This window comes from Bacillus rossius, chromosome 10 (genome assembly GCF_032445375.1).
Source record: "Bacillus rossius redtenbacheri isolate Brsri chromosome 10, Brsri_v3, whole genome shotgun sequence".
Lineage (NCBI taxonomy): Eukaryota > Metazoa > Arthropoda > Insecta > Phasmatodea > Bacillidae > Bacillus > Bacillus rossius.
In genome coordinates this window covers 33746709-33769550 of record NC_086337.1, presented here as the reverse complement: position 1 = coordinate 33769550, position 22842 = coordinate 33746709, and the positions used below count along the sequence as shown (strand labels likewise).

The 22842-nt window shown below is 37.4% G+C and overlaps 1 protein-coding gene across 1 annotated transcript in view; it reads right to left on the bottom strand.

The window, feature by feature from the left end:
• LOC134536314 (hemicentin-1-like) overlaps positions 1-22842 on the bottom strand; it is a 382069-nt gene that overhangs the window by 201811 nt on the left and 157416 nt on the right. The window contains exon 3 of the mRNA XM_063376066.1: positions 16931-17139. Coding sequence (XP_063232136.1) covers positions 16931-17139 — 209 coding nt within the window. The remainder of the gene's footprint in view (positions 1-16930; positions 17140-22842) is intronic.

Genomic DNA, 22842 nt, shown 5'->3' with positions numbered 1-22842 from the left:
TTTGCATGTTTTAAACATTTACCATTAAATAAAATAATTTTAATTCACAAAATTTATGTGATTTTTTTATAAATTTAGGGAAATATTTAAGAAGTAGTAAGGAATTCAGAGTACTAAATTAACTCGCAAATAACTAGAAGTAAAATTTCAATTCACATATCTTGGCTTATGTAGAATGAAGTCAGTAACAGCACAGAAAATTTCAAAATATTTTATGAAAGTAAAATTTTTGGTTGTATCACATAATCATCTAAATAATTTTAAGAGTGGTAAATTGACATCAAACATTAAGTAAAAACTTAAAATAAATAATAGAAGTATTGCATGAGGAATGGATGGCGATTTGCCTAACGGCGGTTTGCCTAAACATGAATTCGTTACGGCGATTTACCTAAAGTCATTTCGCCTAAATGCGTTTTGCCTAACGGCGATTTGCCTAACGGCGATTTGCCTAACGACGATTTGCCTAACGGCGTTTTCCTTAACGGCGTTTTCCCTAACGGCGTTTTCCCTAACGGAGTTCTGCCTGACGGCGATTTGCCTAACGGCGTTTTGCCTAACGGGGTTTTGCCTAAAATGTTACTATGATGACAAAACCTCGTTTTGCCTAACGGCGAATTGCCTAACGGCATTTTGCTAATGGCGATTTGCCTAACAGCGCTTTGCCTAACCTAAACCTAACCTAACCTAACCTAACCTAAGCTAACCTAACCTAACCTAACACAACCTAACCTAAGCTAACCTTACCTAAGCTAACCTAAGCTAACCTTACCTAACGGTGTTTTGCCTATCAGCGGTTTGCCTAACGGTGATTTGCCTAACGGCGTTTTGCCTAACGGCGAACGGCATTTTGCCTAAACGGCGTTTTGCCTAAAATTAGGCAAAACGCCTTTAGGCAAAACGACACATCCCCGAGGAATGACGCTAGATATTTGTATGGTTAACACGTAGTTTTTATACAAATTTTTTCAGAAGAAGTGCTAGGAAATGTTGCAATAGCCCTTTTTACAGCGATTAAGGATGTATGATTTGATTTGTATCATTCATGCTTGCTGGTGAAGAAAAGTGCTCACGTGTCTGTGATTTACGTTAGAAATTCGCCTTTAAGGCGGGGCGTAATTCGACTCGCAGGTGTCGTAGGCAAGGCAGCTTGGTTTCTTTCTGTGACTCGTGTCTGGGATAGGAGCATCGCTTAGTTATACTCGGAGCAGAACTGGAAAGTTCTGCAGCACCGCGCCAGACTTGCCCTGCCGTCAAATTGTAGACCTCACACACGAACTGTGTCCCACGATTTCCTTCGTATCTCACTCTGTGCTATTTCGTTGTGTTCCTCAAAAAATATAATTAATAGCAGCAATGTACAAAATATGAAAAATAGTTTCGAATAAAAATCTTATATAATATCAACTTTTGTTGACTGTGGTATTGACTACGATCACCCAAACAAAATTGAATGCAACAGGAGACAAGGTTTTCGTCATCTGCCACATAAAACTGTTATCCAATTTAAGTGGACCAATCGTAAGTGCCAGGCAGTTCTTTATTCGTGCTGCCCTTTCCGGCACTAACTAAGGTCAATGATTCTATCTTCAGCTCAAATAATCTCCAAATATATATATATATATATATATCTTCTAAATATCCATCTCTTCATCTCTCTATATCTCTATCTATATATTTGTATCGATTTATCTATATCTCTCTTTACCTCTCCATATCTATATATCTATGTCTATATTTTACTATCTTTATCTCCATCTTTGCAAATTAAAGACGAATAGACAAACATTTATTTACATATATATTCACCTGTCTATAGGCCTATTTTAGCTCTCTCTTTCTTGTCATAGGTGTGACATAGGTATATAAAAACACGCGCGCGCATTCGAATGCAACGTCGTGTCAAAATTTTCAAAGAAATCGTTGAAGAACGTTCAGGAGATTTAAGATTTTCAACGAACAAATATTTACTTTTTTATTTTTAGGGATTAAAATGCTTTTTCAGGGGAACTTAAGCCACGTCATTAGCCTTGGGAAGCATAACTCGTATATTTTTTTTCGACCTATTTAGTGTTTGATGAACCAAACAGCAACGTTCGAATTCAGACTCATCCTGTACGTCTATGTATCCACCTTACCCTTTCCTGGACCTGCCCGGTGTACTTCTACACGCAGGTCTACGTGCGGCTGCGGCGTACCACGCGTGGCATGAGGCCACTGGCGCGGCGTGACGTCACGCGCAGTGTGGGAGGGAGAGAGAGGGAGAGAGAGGGAGAGAGAGGGAGAGAGAGGGTGAGAGAGAGATCTCTCCAGCGCAGCGCTCTACGAGTGACGCCGGCGCCCGGATCAATAGCTCCAGATGGGACCGCGGAGGGGGGGGGGGGGGAAGGGGTGCGTAAGGCTTGAAGGGAGAGGGAGGGCGGGCGATGCGCTAGCTGCCGGAAGTGAGGAATAAAAAAAAATTACTGTAGAGCCAAAAAAATTTTTCCCCGGATTTTTCGGACTGCGGATGGTGTGTGTGACTATATATATATATATATATATATATATATATATATATATATATATACACACACTTTCTTTCGTTTGGCAATGCAGCGCGTTCTTTCCTCCCTGGAGTTTTCTTCTTCGGAAACCACTCCCCTTCCCCTTCTCCCAGGGCACTTTCTCCCCCCCCCCCCGCCCTCAATCCTCCCTTCGCTCTTTTACCGACGGGCTGTGAGTTCTCTGCTCGTATGTCTCCAGCGAGTTAAGGAGGTGACGTCCCGAATGGATGAGACGCGCCAAAAGCCGTCAGATAACACTTGTGGGTTCTCGTGGTGATGGATCACCCTACTCTTCGCACCTACCCATGATAAAGGTCCATATATATAATATATATACACACACACACACACGCACAAACTAGATAATTAGTTTTACCTTCTGGCCACATGCATTAATTTACCTGTGGTTGTGAGGGGCACAAAGAAAAAAAAAGAAGCGAAATTTTAAAGTTTTTCTTTACAATAACCTCATTTTGATTAATTAATTTTTAGGAAACAAAAACTTATCATTGACTGAGATACAAATCGTATTATGCCCCGATCAACTGTTAATTCATATTATAAAAAAATACCATATTAACTAAACAACCTCACAACCAGCAAAGTCGTTTTAGTCTTAACAGCTATTCCATAAACCTTTTTCCATAAAAAAAAATAAGGACAAAAACAGACAACTGAGCTACATTATAAATATCAGTAGAATTTTCACTAGCAAAGGAAAAACATTTTTTTTTAAATTTCAAATACCATTTGACAATTCATTTTATTTACAAGTTCTTTGCAAAGTCTGGTTTCAGCGTCGTTCGATAAAGTAACTTTCTGGTAGTTTTTTGACAGTCTCATCACCATCCGCAACCATAAAAGTTTTAAGAAGATACTCTTCCACAACTTCGGCATTAGTAAAGGGCACCATGTTTTTACACAATTCCCAAGATACTCTTAGAGAAGATTCTGTACATTTATCTCGAGCTGAACTTCCCCCACGTATTATTGAACTTCCTTGTTAGTACAATTAAAGCTACTCCCCCCCCTTCTCCCGACCAGAAGAAGAATCACACGGATACTTGCTCTGAAACTGCTTGTGTTTATTAATACGCTTCATTGCACATTAAGCACAATGGTTTATTACTATCCACCATGGCGAAACAAAATGGGTCCATCCACTCATTCTTGATCGGAAGGTTTTCTGTTTTCTCGTTTTTACTACAAGGCATTATTTTCACTGTTCAGTTATATGAAATTTTAAAAAAAAGCTTCAACTACTTTTATACATTACCAAAATCACATAACACCGAATCAGCATGCGTTGCGATTTCAACACATAAATAGAGACCGGAAAAATACGCGGATTTATTTCGTGAAATTCTAACATTCTGGATAATTATAACGTTTTGCTGCTTGTGATTTTAGTTTGCTGGCACTTTGGAGAAATAATGGCCAATTAGAGACCCTCAGTCAAAGAAGGATCGAATCGCCCGTTACCCAGTTGAGACACCTCACCAGTCAGCAACCGGTTTCTGCCCAGTCCCTATACATACAAATCCACTACCTCGTCACTGGACTGCCGGATTGTACACTGTAATTTTTGTTTATTGAATTGGAACAGAAATATTAAAGTAAAATTACGGATATTTGTAAATTTTTACATTTACATGGAAATAATTATATCACTACCAAATAGTGTTCACAGAAATGCCATTGAATATACACTATTATTTATATCAAATGGTAATGCTGGGTTCGGGTATTTACCCGCTCATTTTGGCTTTGTGTTGTCTCAATAAGTACCTCAAAAGTTAAGGTTATTAGCAAACCGTTTCCTGAATAGCTTTCCAGTTATTAACTGCGCACATTAAAAAGAATGGTAAAACCAAACAAAGTCGAATTATTTAATTTTTGATTATCTCTCCCTTTTTTCTAAATAAAAATATTGCTTGAATAAAATATCAATTAAAATATAAAATCATGGGGCAATTTTCGTAATATAAACTCAGTTTAATCTGCAAAACATATTTCATATGTGCAGAAATAACCATAGGTATGTGATGTATAAAGTTACAAATATCTTTCTTGTAGTATTACAAACTATTTCTTGGCAACTGTGTCCAATACAAACTTTCGCATAAATGCAGATTTTTTTTTCCTGCTTACACATGTGACAACTCCACTGTTCTGCCGGCTGTAGTATAGCTAGCCTGTCCAGTCTCCAACACCACACGTGTCGATAACGGGACTGCTGTCTCGAGCGCGGTTCACAAAGGTGCGCTAAGCGGAATCGCGGTTCACAAGGGCATTTTCATTATGCTTCCTCGTTGGCAAAGAGCAAAAATTTAGAGTGTGCTTATTGAATGCAAATGCGTATAATCTCATGCCGGTTAACGTGCCCCGGTAAATACAGAGTTGATTCAACTGACATTAGAGTAATTTCCTTCTAACTATTTTCCTATTTTTTTTATCATTGTCATGGAATTTCTCCCCGGGGAGTATTTTGCCCATCGTGAAGGCCTTCGCTCTATTATGTGACCATGCATGCTTCGTTGCGGCAGTCCACAGGCAGAACACTCTCTCGCACTGCTCATTATATACACCCCTACACGTGGGTACGCCACTGCAGAGCCCCAGCAAGAAAATACAAGTATAATTTTGAATATTTTCAGGGTGAAATCGGACCATGCCTGGATAATAAGCGTACCTAATTCTCACGGCTCTAGGCCTCATCATATTCGTGCTGCGCGAACTACGAACAGACAAGCAAAGTCTCTCTTTAATTAACATGATGGTACAAAGTTTGTTTTTAAAAGACGAGGGAAAGTTATTAAGTAAGTCACAAAGTACAATTGAATGAAAATAACACATAGTTATAATTATTAGAGGCAGACATTTTTCGTGAATAAATCTGAACGCATATTAGAACGCAACAAGGTATACACGCATTAGCGTTTTCTTCCTTGTGATTGGCGGTTTTCTGTGAGAGAAGTAGTTGCCTTATTTGGCTGAGCCACTCAGGACGAATTTACTTCCGCAATAAATTACTGTGATTGGTGTTTTAACAGTTGTCATGTACCTGCAAGAAACTCACCCAATCACGAAACACAGACGATGCTACAGTGTTTTAACTTTCAGCTAGTCTTGGAATCTTTTCGCGAAATATGCATGGCCCTAGTTATAATTAGTGACCGGGAAATTTATCGGATACTTTTTGCTATAAGGTAAAATTCCATTACGTATACCTATAAGTAGCTTCCGCTATTGGCACACAGTTGATAGGGAAAACTATTGGCCAATAAAGACCCTAAACCAATAGAGTACCGAATCACAGGCTTCCCAGTTGAGACGTCTCACCAATCAGCATACAATGAACAGGCATTCACCCGAGTGTGCAGAGGACCTGTACAACGGACCTTAACCACCAGAGAAAACTTAACAAGCATTTCTTCTCCCGTTTTGGAATAGTGCCTGTCACAACCTCCATTCGCGGATGGTTTTCTTTAGTCCAAACCATGCACAAGTATTGCATTTCGTGAAAGCATTATCTGTCTGTTAATTTTCAAGTCGTTATTTTGGTTATGCGCCGTTGCTGCACAAATCTGTCTGATGACAGGAGTGGATCTCAGTTCCCGAAACGTCGCAATTGTTTGTGTCTTACGTAACCTACTGTGTTCGTCTGATACTGTTCTAATTCCTTCTATGGAATCATCCGTGCTAACTTTACATTTAACATTCGACACCCATCCTTTCGTTTCAATAGTGCCCCAACACCCATAACTTTTTTGAGTTGCTCTCTCATTATCAGCCACAGTAAGACATGCTACGATTATATCGTGCACTCAAAGAATGAGCGCCACCTAGTCGTTGTGAAATGAATGTCATAGAGCTAAATTATGATGCCATGAGTTTACTTTCTTGGACAAAACTTGCCTTTGCTTTGAGATATATAGTTTTGAATATTGTGACTTACTTTGTGAATTTGCCTCGTAAATCTGTGTATTATTCGCCCATTTAGTTAAGTATTATATTGCATTTTTGATTTGGGCCCTAACTACGTTATTTTTTATTAAAGTAAATGTTACTTAAATCTGAATTGTTAACTTATGACAAGTAAACAGATGTAACATAAATTACATTAATATATTTTTCTGAACTGTTCAACCAAATTTTATTTGATTTTCACAACATTCGTTAAAATCTTTAGCTAAGTAGTCATAATTCAGGGAAAATAGGCAATTTGTAGAGTATGGAATTGTTCAATTTTCCCACTTAACAAGCGAATTTTTTGTAATAAATAATTACATTTTATGACATTTAAAATCTATAGTTCCCCGGTAATATATTGTTACGATTTACCGTGGGTTCGTAAAGGATAGCCCAATAAAAGATTTTTATCACACACACAGTTTTATTTATTACCACTACTTGTCACTTACAAATAATCTTCTAAATTGGCAAATAATTAATTACACTTAAAGAAATGTCAATTCCCCAGTAACTCGTTCCACACACCTCGCTGGGCCGCACTTCCGGCGCAACTCTCGCCGCAGCACCTCTCGTGGGTCTCCGCCGCGGGACTCCGTCGCCACACTCCGCTGCCGCCGACGCACTTCCCCTTCGTCGAGATCCCACTCGACGCCTCGCTCGCAACTTCGCTCGGGACTCCGCTGCGCCCGCGACTCTATCGCCCGGAAACTCCACCGCGGGAAAACTCCCGACTTCACTGAACTCACTCACCCCCTGCCCTGAAACCTTCGTCCAAGGTCTTCGCCACTCTGCCGCACCCGCGGCACTATCGCCCGGAAACTCCGCCGCGGGAGAACTCCCAACTGAACACTCCGAACTCACTCAGACTCAGACTGACTGACTCCTGACGTCCTCGGACCTATATATAGGCCCCAGCGCAATTCCAGAACTCACGAGAGCGGCCGGGGCCTGTCGCGTCACTCCGAGCCGTCCCGACGGCAGAAATCTCTCGAAAACACGTGTCGGCGGCTCGCGCAACTCCCAGCTGTCCGGTGTCAGTTACGTGTCAAAGGCAGGGCGCCGCGCGGGGAGTGGTGGGAAGGAGGGGGGAAAGCGACAATCCTTGTTATCTTCCAGGCGCGCGCGGCACATATATTGCGACAGTCGCCAGCCAGCTCTGCACCTGCACATGTCCCGGTCAATGTCACGTTCGCAACAATATATTTAGAAAGTAAATTCAAGTTGAAGTTATTAAATCAAAGTTTTTTTTACAGTGATTCTTAGCACGTGGCACATAAAAAACTTGAATAATAACTCTTATATCTATGATACAAATTCAAGGCATGAAAACAAAATTTTAATCAATAATTTTAGGTGGAACAATATATCTTGGTTAAATAACTATGTAAATCTTTTTTGAAATACTGAATTGACATTTAATAAACTTTTGGATTTTGGATTTTTTTGTAAAGTTTTATAAAGTAGCTTCACCATATAATATAATGTTACTAATAATCTTCACGTGAAAAGAGGCAAGACATAAAAATAATTTTGTGTTGAATTTTGCAGAAGACTTACTTCTATTTGTAAAGCTCCTTACAGCATATTTTTTGACTTAATCATTTATTTAATAAGTTTAAAAAAATTTGTTTTAATGTGGTTTTTGTAAACGAAACCAAAACATATAAATATTTTTTTTGCCATATCTAATCAGAAACAGCTGCATCAATTATGTTGCAAACAAATAAAACAACCTCATCAATGCGACGTGTCGCAACGGTGTATAGGTGCCTGCTGACAGACCAAATTAGCACGCGATGTATCTTGTCACGTAGGATGAATCGGTTATGCAATCCGCAACACTTGGACCGCCGTCGAACAACTGTGCACGTGTGAAATGAGATCGTTCCCGGGTATTGCAGTACCTCCGCCAGACTGCGGCAAGCTCGGATTCACTCGGAATAACTCGGAATAACTCGGAACCACTCGGAACCACACGCCAAGCGAGAATTAATGAATTGCAGAAAATAATTTCCGATGAAATAACTCTATGGAGGAGCAGCCAATGGGAGACGAGAGTTTCTCAGCTACAGGTGCAATATGGTAGCACCTGGAGTATGACAAAGCGATTCCTTCATAAGACAGATAAAATACCTCCGCTACAAACTCCAACTGGGTTCGCTTTTACACCGACAGACAAGGCACAAGCCTTCGCGAATACCCTTGAATTAGCCTTTCAACCTAATATCGAACCCTGTGACCCGCAATTTAATTCCAGAATATACAGAGACCTTACAATTAAACTTAATCAGCCTTTAACCTCAAAACCTTACTTAACTCAATCTCAGGAAGTTAAACAGGCTATCAGGCGTATGAAACCACGTAAGGCACCGGGAAACGATGGCATTCAGGCAGTAGTCCTTAAGAAACTGCCCGATGAAATTTTGGAATACTTAGCTCAATTAATAAATGGAATACTTAAACTACAGTATTTTCCATCGCAGTGGAAAGAAGCGAATGTGATAGTTTTTCATAAATCCGGAAAAGATAAGACACTGCCCCAAAATTATAGGCCCATTAGTCTGCTTAGTACATTGTCAAAAGTAGCCGAATGCATAATTCTACAGCGACTAAATGCTCACATTAAAGAAAATAACGTACTGCCGGACGAACAATTTGGTTTTCGCAGCGCGCATTCAACAACGCATCAACTGGTCCGTATGACAGAACAAATAATAACTGCGTTCAATCAGAATAGCTATAATCTCGCAGCGTTTTTGGACATAGAAAAAGCCTTTGATAGAGTACTTCATGAAGGCTTAATTCATAAATTATATAAAACTGGCTTCCCCGATTGTTATATTAAATTACTGGCCTCGTATTTAGAAAATCGATCGTTTAGAGTCACGACAGAAGGAGCACAGTCCGATTTAAAAATAATTAAAGCAGGAGTCCCACAAGGCAGCATTTTGGGGCCGGTTTTATTCAATATTTATATCCACGATATGCCTAAGCCCGCACACCGATCGGTTCAGTTTGGCTGCTACGCGGACGATACGGTATTGTTTAGCAGATCTAGTATTCTAGGACTCGCAGCAGACAGATTACAAACCGCGTTAAATTTAATAGAACAGTGGTGCTCAAAATGGCGAATTAAGGTAAACCCTACTAAATCAGAAGCTATAGTTTTTACGCGTAAACATCTCCCGCCACTCGAAGATAGACCACGACTAACACTTTTCAATGAGCAAATTCCTCACAAAAATGTGGTTAAATATTTAGGCGTGCACATGGATAGGAAACTACTATGGCGCGATCACATAGAGGCGAAAAGAAAAACAGCTTTCACTAGGCTCATGGCCCTCTACCCCGTCATGAGCAGACGTTTAGGTAGCTCTGTTAAAAACGGAATAATAATTTATAACGCACTAATAAAACCAATAATCACGTATGCAGCGCCGGTGTGGGCAACAGCAGCGGAATCTCACTTAATCAAGCTACAGAGAATTCAGAATAAGAGTATTCGTATTGCGACAGATGCGCCTGTGTATTGCCCCGTAAGGGCTATGCACAGAGAGCTCAAACTCGAACTTTTAAAACATTATTATTTCCGAACTGCGCAAAAATTCTATGATAAATGTGCCATAAGCAGAAACCCATATATTTCGTCACTGGGCAAACAAGATCCAGAGTTGCATGGAAAATATAAAATGCCAAATTCGATCTTGGCTCACAGACCTCCGTAGTGTGCTGTGGCTGGCTGAGCGATCGGCCAATCAGTCTCCCGCGAGTTGAAACTTAAATTATAGACATTAATGAAATAATTTGCTGATTCAAAATGGTCCGAAGCACGCAGGTGTAGGTTCGGCTCCCGGGAGTTCACTGCCTGTTGTGTTAGGGCTGACTCCCTATGTACGATGGGCATGGCCCGCCTGGCAGGCTTCACCTCCAGTGCCGGTTGTGTTTCTGAAAGACATGGGATTTTGAATTGCAAGCTTGCAACAAATACCAAAATGCGAAATGGTCTTGACTTAATTCACCTGTAACTTTATACACCGACAGTTCCTCTATATTTAACTAGTAGTATAGCAGTAGATATTAGAGATTTGTAAATTAGTAATAAGTCCTAGATACTAAGTAATAGTCATCAAAAATATATATTTCAAAAATAATAATAAAAAAAAATAAAAATAAATGAAAATAAAAAAAAAATATTTATAGTTATTATTTTAGTTTTATCTTAAGCACTGCACGTCCATCCCTGAGTTGGGTGTTTGCATATTTCGTAACGAAATGCCTAGTTTGTAAGTCATTTATCTTTTTTGTCTTAGTTTCTTAGTTTTTTAGGTGCTGACTGGCGGCGGAGTGAGTGGTTAGTGCAACCACTCACCACCAGGGGCGCTTGCGTCCCTGGTCACTAAATCCAGTCCTGGATAAAAAGCAAAGCGGACCACGAGTCCAAGTGCCCAACCCCCGCATGGTAGACTCTTTTCTACTCTGTCCAACTCTTCATCCAGACCATCCTCTGTCTCCTGTATTCTCCTACGCTTAATGCATGCCAAATTGCATCCCGCATGAATGTGCCCAGGGTTTTCCCTGTGTCTATGCAGGTTTTACCTGGGCCCAACCTATCTCTAGTTATAGTCTAGATTTAAGAGTGAGGGGAGTTCGTCATGGCGCCAATCGCTGCCATGGCTGGCCAATCCCCTCCTAGCACATGATGCATGCGACCCTCTCCCTGCATGGCTAATCCCAGCATGACTAGGCGTATAGGCTTCGGCCTGAGACGCACCTAGGTCCCTCCCTAACCCGGACCCCTCCAAAATACACTTAGTTTTAGTTAGGTTAGAAAAATAAAAAAAAATTGTGAAGTGACGCCTTGCTCTCTCTCCTCATGTCCCTTCGCAAAATCATGGCGGAAATGAAGGAGGGGTGGAAAGAAGAGGAACTAAGAGGGAGAGAGGGAACGTAAAAAGAGATAAAACTATTATGATCAGTTAAAATGACATTTTTCACAGATTTCAAAACAATTTTTATAAATTGTAGGCCTATATGAATTTTTGTGATAATGGTTTAACAGGAGTAAATAAAAAAAATCACGAAAGCATTGCTGAATTTTTTTTTGTAACTCATGTTAGGAAATTAAAAATTTTGATTTGTCCTCATACTGTAGCCATACAATATATTTTAAATAAAAATAATGTATATAAATATATATAAACTTTTTTTTTCATAAAGAACTTAACGCATACAAAACACACGTTCTACCACACCGTGCAGGAATACAGGGAACAAAACCGAACCATAAAATTTCTAAAAATGATAACCAAAGATATAACACTATCATCTTAAAAACTAATCATTACACAAAAAAAAAATGCACGCTTGTCACATTTGATTAAAAAAATTACTAAAAAATAATTTCAGGAGAACGCAAATTAATATAAATCTAAATATAAACGCAAACTATATTAATTATATAAGGGGTTTACGTTAGTACAATTAAATGAGTATTTAAAAAATATATATATTACTATTCTTACCTTACTAAAATCTCATACTTTTTCTTTGATTTCTTACCATTTTCAGTACTAGCCTTAGATGTAATTTATTTAAAGAACTGTGATTGTTTTCGTTTCAACACATAATTTTACTCGTAGGTTTAAGAGAATACTTTTAAATATAAGTTACATATATCATTTTTAAAAACCTAACAACTTAAACCAATTAAGATTGTAATAAAATTAAACATTTATTTACCATAGTGAAAAACACGATGCAACATATCCAAACTGCAGATCTCATTACGCAAATGAAAATTATTGCAATGAACACTGGTAAGTAGTGGAATGTTGTTTTTCATTCTTTTGCGTTACGAGTGGCTCATACGCAATAGCAAGGGATGGATTAGAGCGATGCCATCGGTTGAAACACGCTTGAAATTAATTTTAATAAATAAACCATGAGAATACAAAGATATATATATATAAAAACACACACATCTTAGAAATATGTTACTTCTATAGTACAAAATTATAGTTTTGACTTCATGATGCCTCAGATTTCAATTTAAGAAAAAAGTTAAATAACAGTATAAGAACCGGATATATTATTTTTTTCTTAATTTTTATATGTGCAAAAAAAATAAAAATAATTTATTTTAAACTATCATCATAGCTGACTTTTTAATTCTTTAAAATTACCTAAACTTGTCCCAAATTTCCGAAAAAAATATTAATTTTACATATTTTTTTACTTATTTTGCAATCTAACCACCATACACAACCATACAAAAATTATATGTATTGTCAAAACAGGGCCAGATTTCGATAGTAGCCTTTTGGAAATTCAAGTGATTTTGGTTTATTTGTTAATATTTTTATTAAAATTATTTACTTTATATATTGTGAAATAGTAAAGACCAGAAATATCTACATATTAACTCATTTCCGAAAAAAAAATTTAATTATTTAAATTCTTATAGTTTAAATATTATAAATAAATGGAAACATACAAAGATGTCATTAGTGCTGTGCATGCACTGTATATAGTATATTTATAATATTTTGACATTTAAACGGAATTATTTGCACATATTAAAACTTCTAAAACATTTTCAGAAGAGAATAATTATGAAGAAAAGCTTTAACACTGCGATGTTACATCAACACCGGCCTGTATTCCATCATTATTGGAAAACCGTTAGAGTCATGTCAGGCTGCTTAACATAAGTGATGTATGAGCAGTTCCTTCTTCATTCAGGCCATTGAAATACTACCCAGATATTTTTACGTACGATTGGCTTCTCGAAAAACGTATTCATTGAGAATTTTTTCTTATAGAAGTGCTCATTGTTTTACAGCTTCGTATTTATCAATGGAACTAAAGGGAACATTTTATATAAATAGCAATGAAATTTTTTTTAATATTTTCATATTTTTTTAGAGGAACAGTCTCCAACATCTTCTCTTAAGATCTCTTTCACATAACACAAAATTCAGAAGAATGTCGACCGAAACGTCGGTTATATATTCGCCTTGGACGCGGCCACAACACAGAGGCACAATGGCCGCGAAAGCCTGCGATCTTTATTAAGTTATGTTCTGAAAATTTAAGTTCTAAAAATTTTCGAGTCGTCAACATTACATAACACAAAAAACAAAACCACTGTTGTTTTCTTCAGCTTTGATGAATATTGTTTAATGTCACATGGATATAAGGTGAGAGTTCTCGTACTTAGATAAAAAAAAAATTATTATTAAGAATAAAGGGAAATTTATGTAGTTTAAATATCACTTTTAAGATGCATTTTGATATGCGATAAACACCGTGACACTAAGACAACATTTGGAAAAATATCATCCTACTTTGATAACCATCGTAAATAAAGTCCAAGAGTAAAATTTATTTGATGGGCTAAATGTAATGCACATTGTAAAATGTATTAACTTGGAATCTCACGGACTAGAAAATTCTAAATTTTATTGATGAAAATTTTTATTTTTTTCCACATAATTATTACATAATTAAAACATTAATTATTTAGATTGGTTTATTTTTGATTTTTTTTCTACAAACATACTGAAATGGTACTGAAATGTAAGGGATAAAGGAAAATGAGTGCTTCAAAATATTTGGTAAGTATCGGGTTTAAGAAACTTATTGTCAGCGATGTATTTCAGCACTTAAAAATATCAAATAAATATTAATTTTACATAATTGATAACAATTTTGACGTGGTACCCTGAACAAGATTTTGAAAAGTATCCTTTTTTGGACCAAAACCAGAAATATCATTCCAATTTGGTAGGTTTCGATGGGCTAGGTACAACCTATAGCTAGGCCTACGCAACCTCCTATATGTATTCGCTCATTTTCAAATATTATTTTAATAATGTTTTATAAAAGATTTTATAATTTTGAAGAATTTAAAATCCTTAATTTTTTTATAATGCTAAAAGTTAAATTTTATGAACGTTGATGTTCTCTAAATTTATCTGTTTTTACGTGAATCATGCTGTTAAAAAAAAGCTTTAAACCGTTCACGAAAGTTTTTTTTTTTATTATTACACGGACTACATTCATTCGCGGGACATTCAGATGAGGATTTAATTTTTTTATTTTTTTTACATAAACGCCGGTCGCGTGAGAGACAGTTTATTGAGCGAACTCTCAAATCCCCGTCATTAATTCCCTAAACTAAACGGTGGAAATTCCAGTTGGAGCCAGCGTATCCCTTTCAGCACCGTCTGATTTTCTCACCCCCTGCTTCCGTTCAGGATTAAGGGTTGGTTTTAAATGGGGTAAAATGGAAAGGGGGGGGGGGGGGGGGTTGAATCTCAACGCGCTGGTCACTGGTATTATCAGACTAGCGTGAAGGGAAATGTTGGGGAAAGGGAGGGGGGAACCAACCGCTTCTCTGTGGGGTACACCCTAACTTCTCCTTGACCTTTAGCCGTCTGTGATGTACCCCGACCTAGTTCAAGTTAAAGAGTCGGCCCCCGTGTTGGGTTGTCAAGCTTGGGAGAGTCATCCATGCTGTTTAATTACGTTACCAAGTTTATGCTCGTGTGTTAAGGGGCCCGCCTCGTCAGAGGTGTATGTGTGTTAGTGAGGCGGGATGATAAGCGCGACGTTCGCTGGTGTTTCAAGCTCGGTATAGCCTCTAAGCGCAAGGCTCTGAACTGGCGCGCAGTCTTCTCGTCGTCACAGGATAACTGTGAAATTTGAGCGAGTGCTTTCAAGAATATGTACTGGCTGTTTTACGCCTAAAAATTACGCTGAAAACATGCATTTTAGCCATTTTAACTCTTCTAAAAATACAGTTTAAAAATTTAATCCGAAATCTAAAGTACTTTTCGACCCTCAGCGAACTCTTAAATGCTTTTCGTAAACAGGCCCCACTCGGATATCTTGAGTGGTTTTCAAATCGCGTTGTTTTTCCTGAAGCTCTGCACACCGTATGTGAGTTCATGTAGGCGGGAACCTTAAATGTTAATATACATTATGTCCAAAAAAGAATGTCCGTAAAAGAATGTCCCAGTTTCAATGGGGTATTATAACAAATCATACATCAAAATTGAAGGTAAACTAACGAGGTTTTTCTTACAAATGTTCAATAGGTGAACCTTTAGTTAAACGGCACATATCCAAACCTAAAGTCCAATTATTCTCACACTTTGGTAACAAGTCCGGAGTAATGGAAGCAATAAAGCCTTTAAATCTGTGTCACAACTATGGCAAATCATTAAGTAGCGGTGGAACGTAGACACGATCTTTCATAAAGCCCCAAAGGAAAAAAAATCGCACGGCGTTATGTCAGGTGAACGTTCAGTGCAGCGAAATAGAGAACTGTCGTCTCAACCATTAAGACAAATCCAACGGTCATGGACTTCAACGTTCAACCACCGTCGTACAACTCAGGTAAGATACTCTGTCATGGGAAACATCATAATCAGAAACTTATTAAAATATGATAATATTTTGGTTCACTAGGGCATATTCAACGAAATATATTTACATGAATCGTTCTGCTACGAATGGTTATGGCAGAAATGTTCTTATTTATGTAGATTTCAATGAAATACTACCTTTTGAAGCCGTTACCATGGTGCGACTTTCGGAAAATTTAATATAATTTTTCATTTCATGGTCCATAGACCCCAAAACCATCGTGGACACGATAACTACCGCAATTTTTCATAAATCACTTCCAAATCATTACATAAATTATATTTGTGAAAAATCTCGGTCCAGTTTGTTCATGAGCAATATCTGACCAAAACGGTCAAAATGGGGAAGGTTTTTTAAAAACCAGAAAAATCGCTGTAACTCTTATAATATACAAAATATCACATCCATTTGAACGTATCATAACTCGTAGGAGTAATGACAAGAATTATTTTGTCTGAATAAATATTTTATACAACCAAACACAACTGCAAATGTTTGTAAAAACAAGGGTTGGGAGACAAAAAAAAATCATAAATCCCTTAATAGACACATCGATTTCGTACAAATTGTTTGTTAATCTTATAATTTTCATCCAAAACTTTTGTACGAGACCCCCTCTGACATTCGCACATCCTGCAGAGCTCTCTGATTTCCTCTGCTCCGGCTGAATAAATATCGTTAGAGACCTGAATTATTCGCGGGTTCATTTCGTGTTATGCTAAAATTCAAATAATTACACCTTAGTGCTGCTTCTGTCATTGGTTCACTGTTAATCTGGAGGACTGATCGCCAATTAGACACACTCGCTCATAGAAGTGTCGAATCACAGGCCACCCGGTCGAGACGACTCACAAGTCGGCAGCCAATGAACAGTTGGCATTTGACCGAGTGTGTAGAGGATATTGGAGTCTATCCTGGAGGTCAATTGAACCAGCGAATTTTTCCGGTCTCTAAATATCGCGGGAAACGCGACTCACCTACGACGGTGAGGTTGACCTTGCTGTTGCGGGTCTGCGCCACCTTGAAGTCGACGCGGCAGCGGTACACGCCGCCGTCAGCCTCCTGCACGTGGTCGATGCCGAGCTCTGCCGGCTGCTTGTCGACCATGAAGTAGGCGCGGTTCGCGAACACGCGCTCGTCCGACCAGCGCTCCGCCTGCGAGAAGTCCTTCTCGCGCGTGTCCACGCTGGAACACAACACCGACTCTCTGTGAACAACCGTTATACATGAGAGGTATGTTGCTTTTCAAGAATAGTTCGTGAACAAACGCCTGCAAGAAGTCTTTCTCGCACGTGTCCACACTGGGAAACAACACCAACTCTCTGTGAACAACCGTTATATATATGAGAGGTACGTTGCTTTTCAAGCGAAGTTCGTGAACAAACGCCTGCAAGAAGTCTTTCTCGCACGTGTCAACACTGGGAAACAACACCAACTCTCTGTGAACAACCGTTATACATGAGAGGTATGTTGCTTTTCAAGAGTAGTTCGTGAACAAACGCCTGCAAGAAGTCTTTCTCGCACGTGTCCACGCTGGTAAACAACACCAACTCTCTGTGAACAACCGTTATACATGAGAGGTATGTTGCTTTTCAAGAGTAGTTCGTGAACAAACGCCTGCAAGAAGTCTTTCTCGCACGTGTCCACGCTGGTAAACAACACCAACTCTCTGTGAACAACCGTTATATATATGAGAGGTACGTTGCTTTTCAAGCGAAGTTCGCGAAACATGCTCGACCGACCAGAGTTCCACGTGTCTACACTGGAAAACAACACCAACTCTCTATGAACAACCATTATATATGAGAGGTACGTTGATTTTCAAGCGTAGTTCGCGAACAAATGCTAGACCGACCAGTGCTCCGCCTGCGAGAAGTCCTTTTCGCGCATTTCCTAGCTGGTAAATAACACCATGCCTAAGTAAACCTGTGCTGTATATAGGCCAATATATATCCATATTCGATGATACTTGCGATTATGGAAGCCATTGTGCACATGGGATTTTTTTCCCAGGGTGATTACGCAGATGTTTAGCTTTCCCTTCCCAGTCCTGGATCCTGGAAAGAAGCTTGTCAAAGGCGAAAAATCCCGTATCCAATTGGGAATCAAATACAGTGCTCTGTACTCACCAGTATGGAGATATAGCTCGTGAGAAATTAGTTCAGAATTATATAGATATACATTTATAAGAGTATGTATGTATGATGTATGTAAATTTTAAGTTAAACTTTATAGGAGGCAATAACTTCCAAGAAAATAGGTCCGTACATGCTTCTGTTTATCGCTAGAATCTTGCATGGAAATACAATGGATCTATTTAATGTGGGATGCCATTTCGGCAAGATGAATATCACAAACCATAAGCATGGTGTGTTTCGCACTATGCACACAATTGCGCCTACTTCTGCAGGGATGACCAGAGAAACTATGGGCCACTGAAGCAAATGGTTTTGCCATCCCTCCTCCTTTCCAAGAAGTTATCAGTCGGTATTCGAAAACCTCCTTCCTCTACTTCTTTCAGATCCCGTACTTCCATAGAATAAAGGACTATTTCTTTAATTTTATTTTTATTTCGAATTGTCTGCGATATTATTCGCAAGTAGGCCTATCATTTCTAAAGTGATTTTTAAAGTAGAAATCACTTTTGGGAATGGGAATAGAATCTAACCTTATATAAACTAAATCTCAATTTCGATGAGGAAATATCTCTTGAAATATTTCGGAGCAGCTTCTAACAACTTCTTCATAAAGTAAGTGTAATAAATGTGAGCTGGTAATTTTTTTTAATGAATTGAGTTAATTAATTATTTTAGTAAATAAAAATTAACCTTTGACTTTCTTCGCCTTCATCCCAAAACCTTTATTTAAATATGGCTAAAATTGATCTTTGCAATATTTCTGATGTTTTATTTGTATTTTTACTTTGGGTATCATCATTTTTAAAGTGTTTATAAGCTACGTTATAAATATAAATATTTCTTCCTACGCCAATAAAGACCAAATTGACTGCATTACCTAGTTACGCCTATTAAAACGTTACAGTTATAACAAAATAAACACGATTAGTCGGTAATAACGTGCGAGCCAGCACGTGTTAAACAGAAAGTTTACATATATTTTTCCATGCAAAACTGGTACAAACTGCAACTATTTTTTTTTGTTGGAATATCTGAATAAAACGTTTCACAATTATAAAAATAATCTATTATAACCCAAAACTAAAATAAAAAATATATATTTAATTTCTTAGCAGCTCGAAGTGGTCTAACCTCAGGATTTTTGTTTTTACAAATAAATAATTTCTTCTCTCTATGTATTGCAATTGATAAGGTTTTCCATATAAGTCAAGTTTTAATTTTTTTCCACAATATCTGGGACACAAATTGCGATTCAAACTACCACAATATAAAAATATTTTAACACAAAGCAAAATCACATAGAAAAAAACTATTTATTTTAATTAAATATGACACTGGATAAATGAAAAGTATTATTTCAGGGAAGTAGAACTGAACCTTTTTAACTTATGATATTAATCTTTTTAAAATATATTTGTAAGTCGGTAATAACGTGCGAGCCAGCACGTGTTAAACAGAAAGTTTACATATATTTTTCCATGCAAAACTGGTACAAACTGCAACTATTTTTTTTTTGTTTGAATATCTGAATAAAACGTTTCACAATTATAAAAATAATCTATTATAACCCAAAACTAAAATAAAAAATATATATTTAATTTCTTAGCAGCTCGAAGTGGTCTAACCTCAGGATTTTTGTTTTTACAAATAAATAATTTCTTCTCTCTATGTATTTCAATTGATAAGGTTTTCCATATAAGTCAAGGTTTAATTTTTTTCCAGAATATCTGGGACACAAATTGCGATTCAAACTACCACAATATAAAAATATTTTAACACAAAGCAAAATCACATAGAAAAAAACTATTTATTTTAATTAAATATGACACTGGATAAATGAACAGTATTATTTCAGGGAAGTAGAACTGAACCTTTTTAACTTATGATGTTAATCTTTTTTAAATATATTTGTACATAATACTTTAACTATATCTATACGTCTACAATTGAAGTTTATGTGGCACTTCTTTTCAATTAGTTACATTGAATGTGTATTTATATCTGATAACGTGTATAAATTTGTTATTTTATTTAAAAATGATTAAAACTTGGTTTAACATGTATGTGTATGTGGCAAATAAGATACTTATATTTTTAGGCAATTTAAGAATTTTGTGACCAATTAAAATTAGGATCAATTTTTCTTACTTCCACTTGGGAACATTTCAAAACCTTCTGGATTATTATTTTAAGAAAAAAATCATTTATTTCCTGTATGTATTTCAATTGATTAGGTTTTCCACATCAGTCAATTTTTTTTGTCGGAATTTCTGGGACACAAAAAAAATTACCAATTTACAGCTCTCCTCACACGGCTCGTATTGTTTTTTTTTATGTGCGGACTTACTTCCTACACCTCGGTAACTTTTCTCTATATGTTTGCAAGTTGTTTCCCTCCCCCCCTCCTTTTTTTGTTGACCCGATGAGGGCCCAGAAAGCCTTTTGTTCCGAGTCGGAAGAACTGAGAGGCTCAAAAGGAAGTCACCTCGCGAGACTCGCAAACAACCTTCTTTTGTTTCTGCCAGAGAAGCGCCCCACCCCCCTCCACAAACACACCCTCTTTCTACATTTCCTCTGCGCCAAGGCCGACCAACCAGCGCCTACCCAGCTGAGCCCCCAGGGTACACTCACTTTAATTATCTGCAAGCCCCCCTTTCTCCTCTTTTACCTTGTTCTTGCCCCAGACGGCTGGATAAGGCGCTCGGTCCCAACCCGCCCCTCACCACCAAACTTCACCCTCATACTCTCCCAAAACTGAAAAAAAAAAAAAAAAAAAAAAAAAAACGGAGCCACCATTGTTTCTCTCCAGAAATTTAGTTTTGTTTATATAATATACCGCGCGACTCTTGATAGAAAGAGGGGTTTGGTTATGTGCGAAATTTTCGCTAGTGCTGTTATTATACCCGGCACAATGCCGGGAATCACAATAGCGAGACTCGTGCCAGCCCATGTGAGCTCACTATATTAAAATATTTTCTCTTCCTCCGCGCAGAGTCTCACAGTATTTACATAATTTAAAATGCTGAGAATTTTCATCCAAACAATAAGACACCGCCCCGACATGAGAAATTCGCATGGCTTCCTTTAGGTATTTAATATGCTCCGCACCATAAAAAACAACGTTTTATTTATTTATTTTTTCTTAGCGCATAACTGACGCTCAGTCTGGAACGTCTACTTTAAGTTTATTTAAAAGTCAAAAAACAGAAAACACGATAATTATTTTTTTCTTTAGTATCACAGGTTGTAACGAAGTCATAAAGAACACATTTTGTAATTCATAAAGTACTGATGCAAACGTTTTAAATATATATATTTGGCCAGATGTAGTTCGTTAAGATTTATACTACTAGCCGTTTGCCCGATGGGAAACAATTTGATCACCAATTTTGATAAATTTCCAAAAAAACGCTGATACAACTAACTTTTATTTATAAACAGAAGCCTCAACACCAATTTCCATATTTATAACTTCAAAAACGACAAATTTCGATACAAAATTTCATCCCAAATTTAACCCCCTTATGGAATGAATTTTCAAAAATCCTTTCTTAGTTGTCACCAACGTTACATAAGCCTTTCATGCGTCTAGATTCACCGGTTTAAGCTGTGAGTTGTCGGTCAGCCAGTCAATGCTAGAAATTTATTAAGTATGTGGTAAAATACTAAAAAGTACCAACGTTACATAAGCCTTTCGTGCGTCTAGATTCACCGGTTTAAGCTGTGAGTTGTCGGTCAGCCAGTCAATGCTAGAAATTTATTAAGTATGTGGTAAAATACTTAAAAGTGTCCGATGATTACATAAACATGACTGTAAAAAATAACTGCTCATTTGACGGGCATTAAATGCAAGTTAGAAAAAGAGTTTCCATTCCGCTTTGGCCAATTCTTCATACGTAAATATTACTTATGATTAAGACAAACGTAATAATAACAAATGAGGGGCTCGGAAACACAGCAATGTTAATACATAATTTTGCAGCTTTGAGGTAGCTAAATATTTCGCCTCTGAAAGGTTTAAGTTATTATTTGGTCAAGCAAACTCTTATCTGCAAAATTTGGACTTAAACCAATGTGTTTTGGAGCCCCTGCTTTAATAATGGAAGGCGTTTATAATTTTAATTTTTGTTTCATGCATTTGAAAGGAATGTAAAAATAAATGGCCTGAGAAATTCACGAATTAGAATAATTATTAGCAGTTATTACGTAAAAAAATAAATAATTGTTAAAGTAAACTGAGGATACACTTAGCATACAGATCTAAAATACTGATGTTGTTATAAGGAAATTTATTCCTAAATAAATTGATTTCCCTGTTATCTGTTGAGTGTAGCTACTTTGTTTCCCATCCATTCATTTTTAAAGGACTGTTTTCTTTGGATATGACTATGTTAAATTAAGGAAATTTAACTTATACATATTTAAATTGCTGAAGTACCCGGCACTGCTCGGGATAAACACATAGTTATATAAGAATAATCCTTCCCAGTTTAAACAACTACGATTTGTTTTGCTATCCAACTGCTGAGTTGACTTCAGTTTCAGAACAGTCACCCACTCCACAGACTAATACCTCCATGGATACGACCCGCTCACCACCATTATTATTCGGACCATAGAAAAGAGGAACTGTCATAAAATATTTACTGGTAATAATTCGACACGACTCGCGCGCCACCTATTGTACGTTATCTCACCAAATCTCCCTCGTATTTCAAAGATCAAGTGTGCAAAATCTCATAGAGATCGGA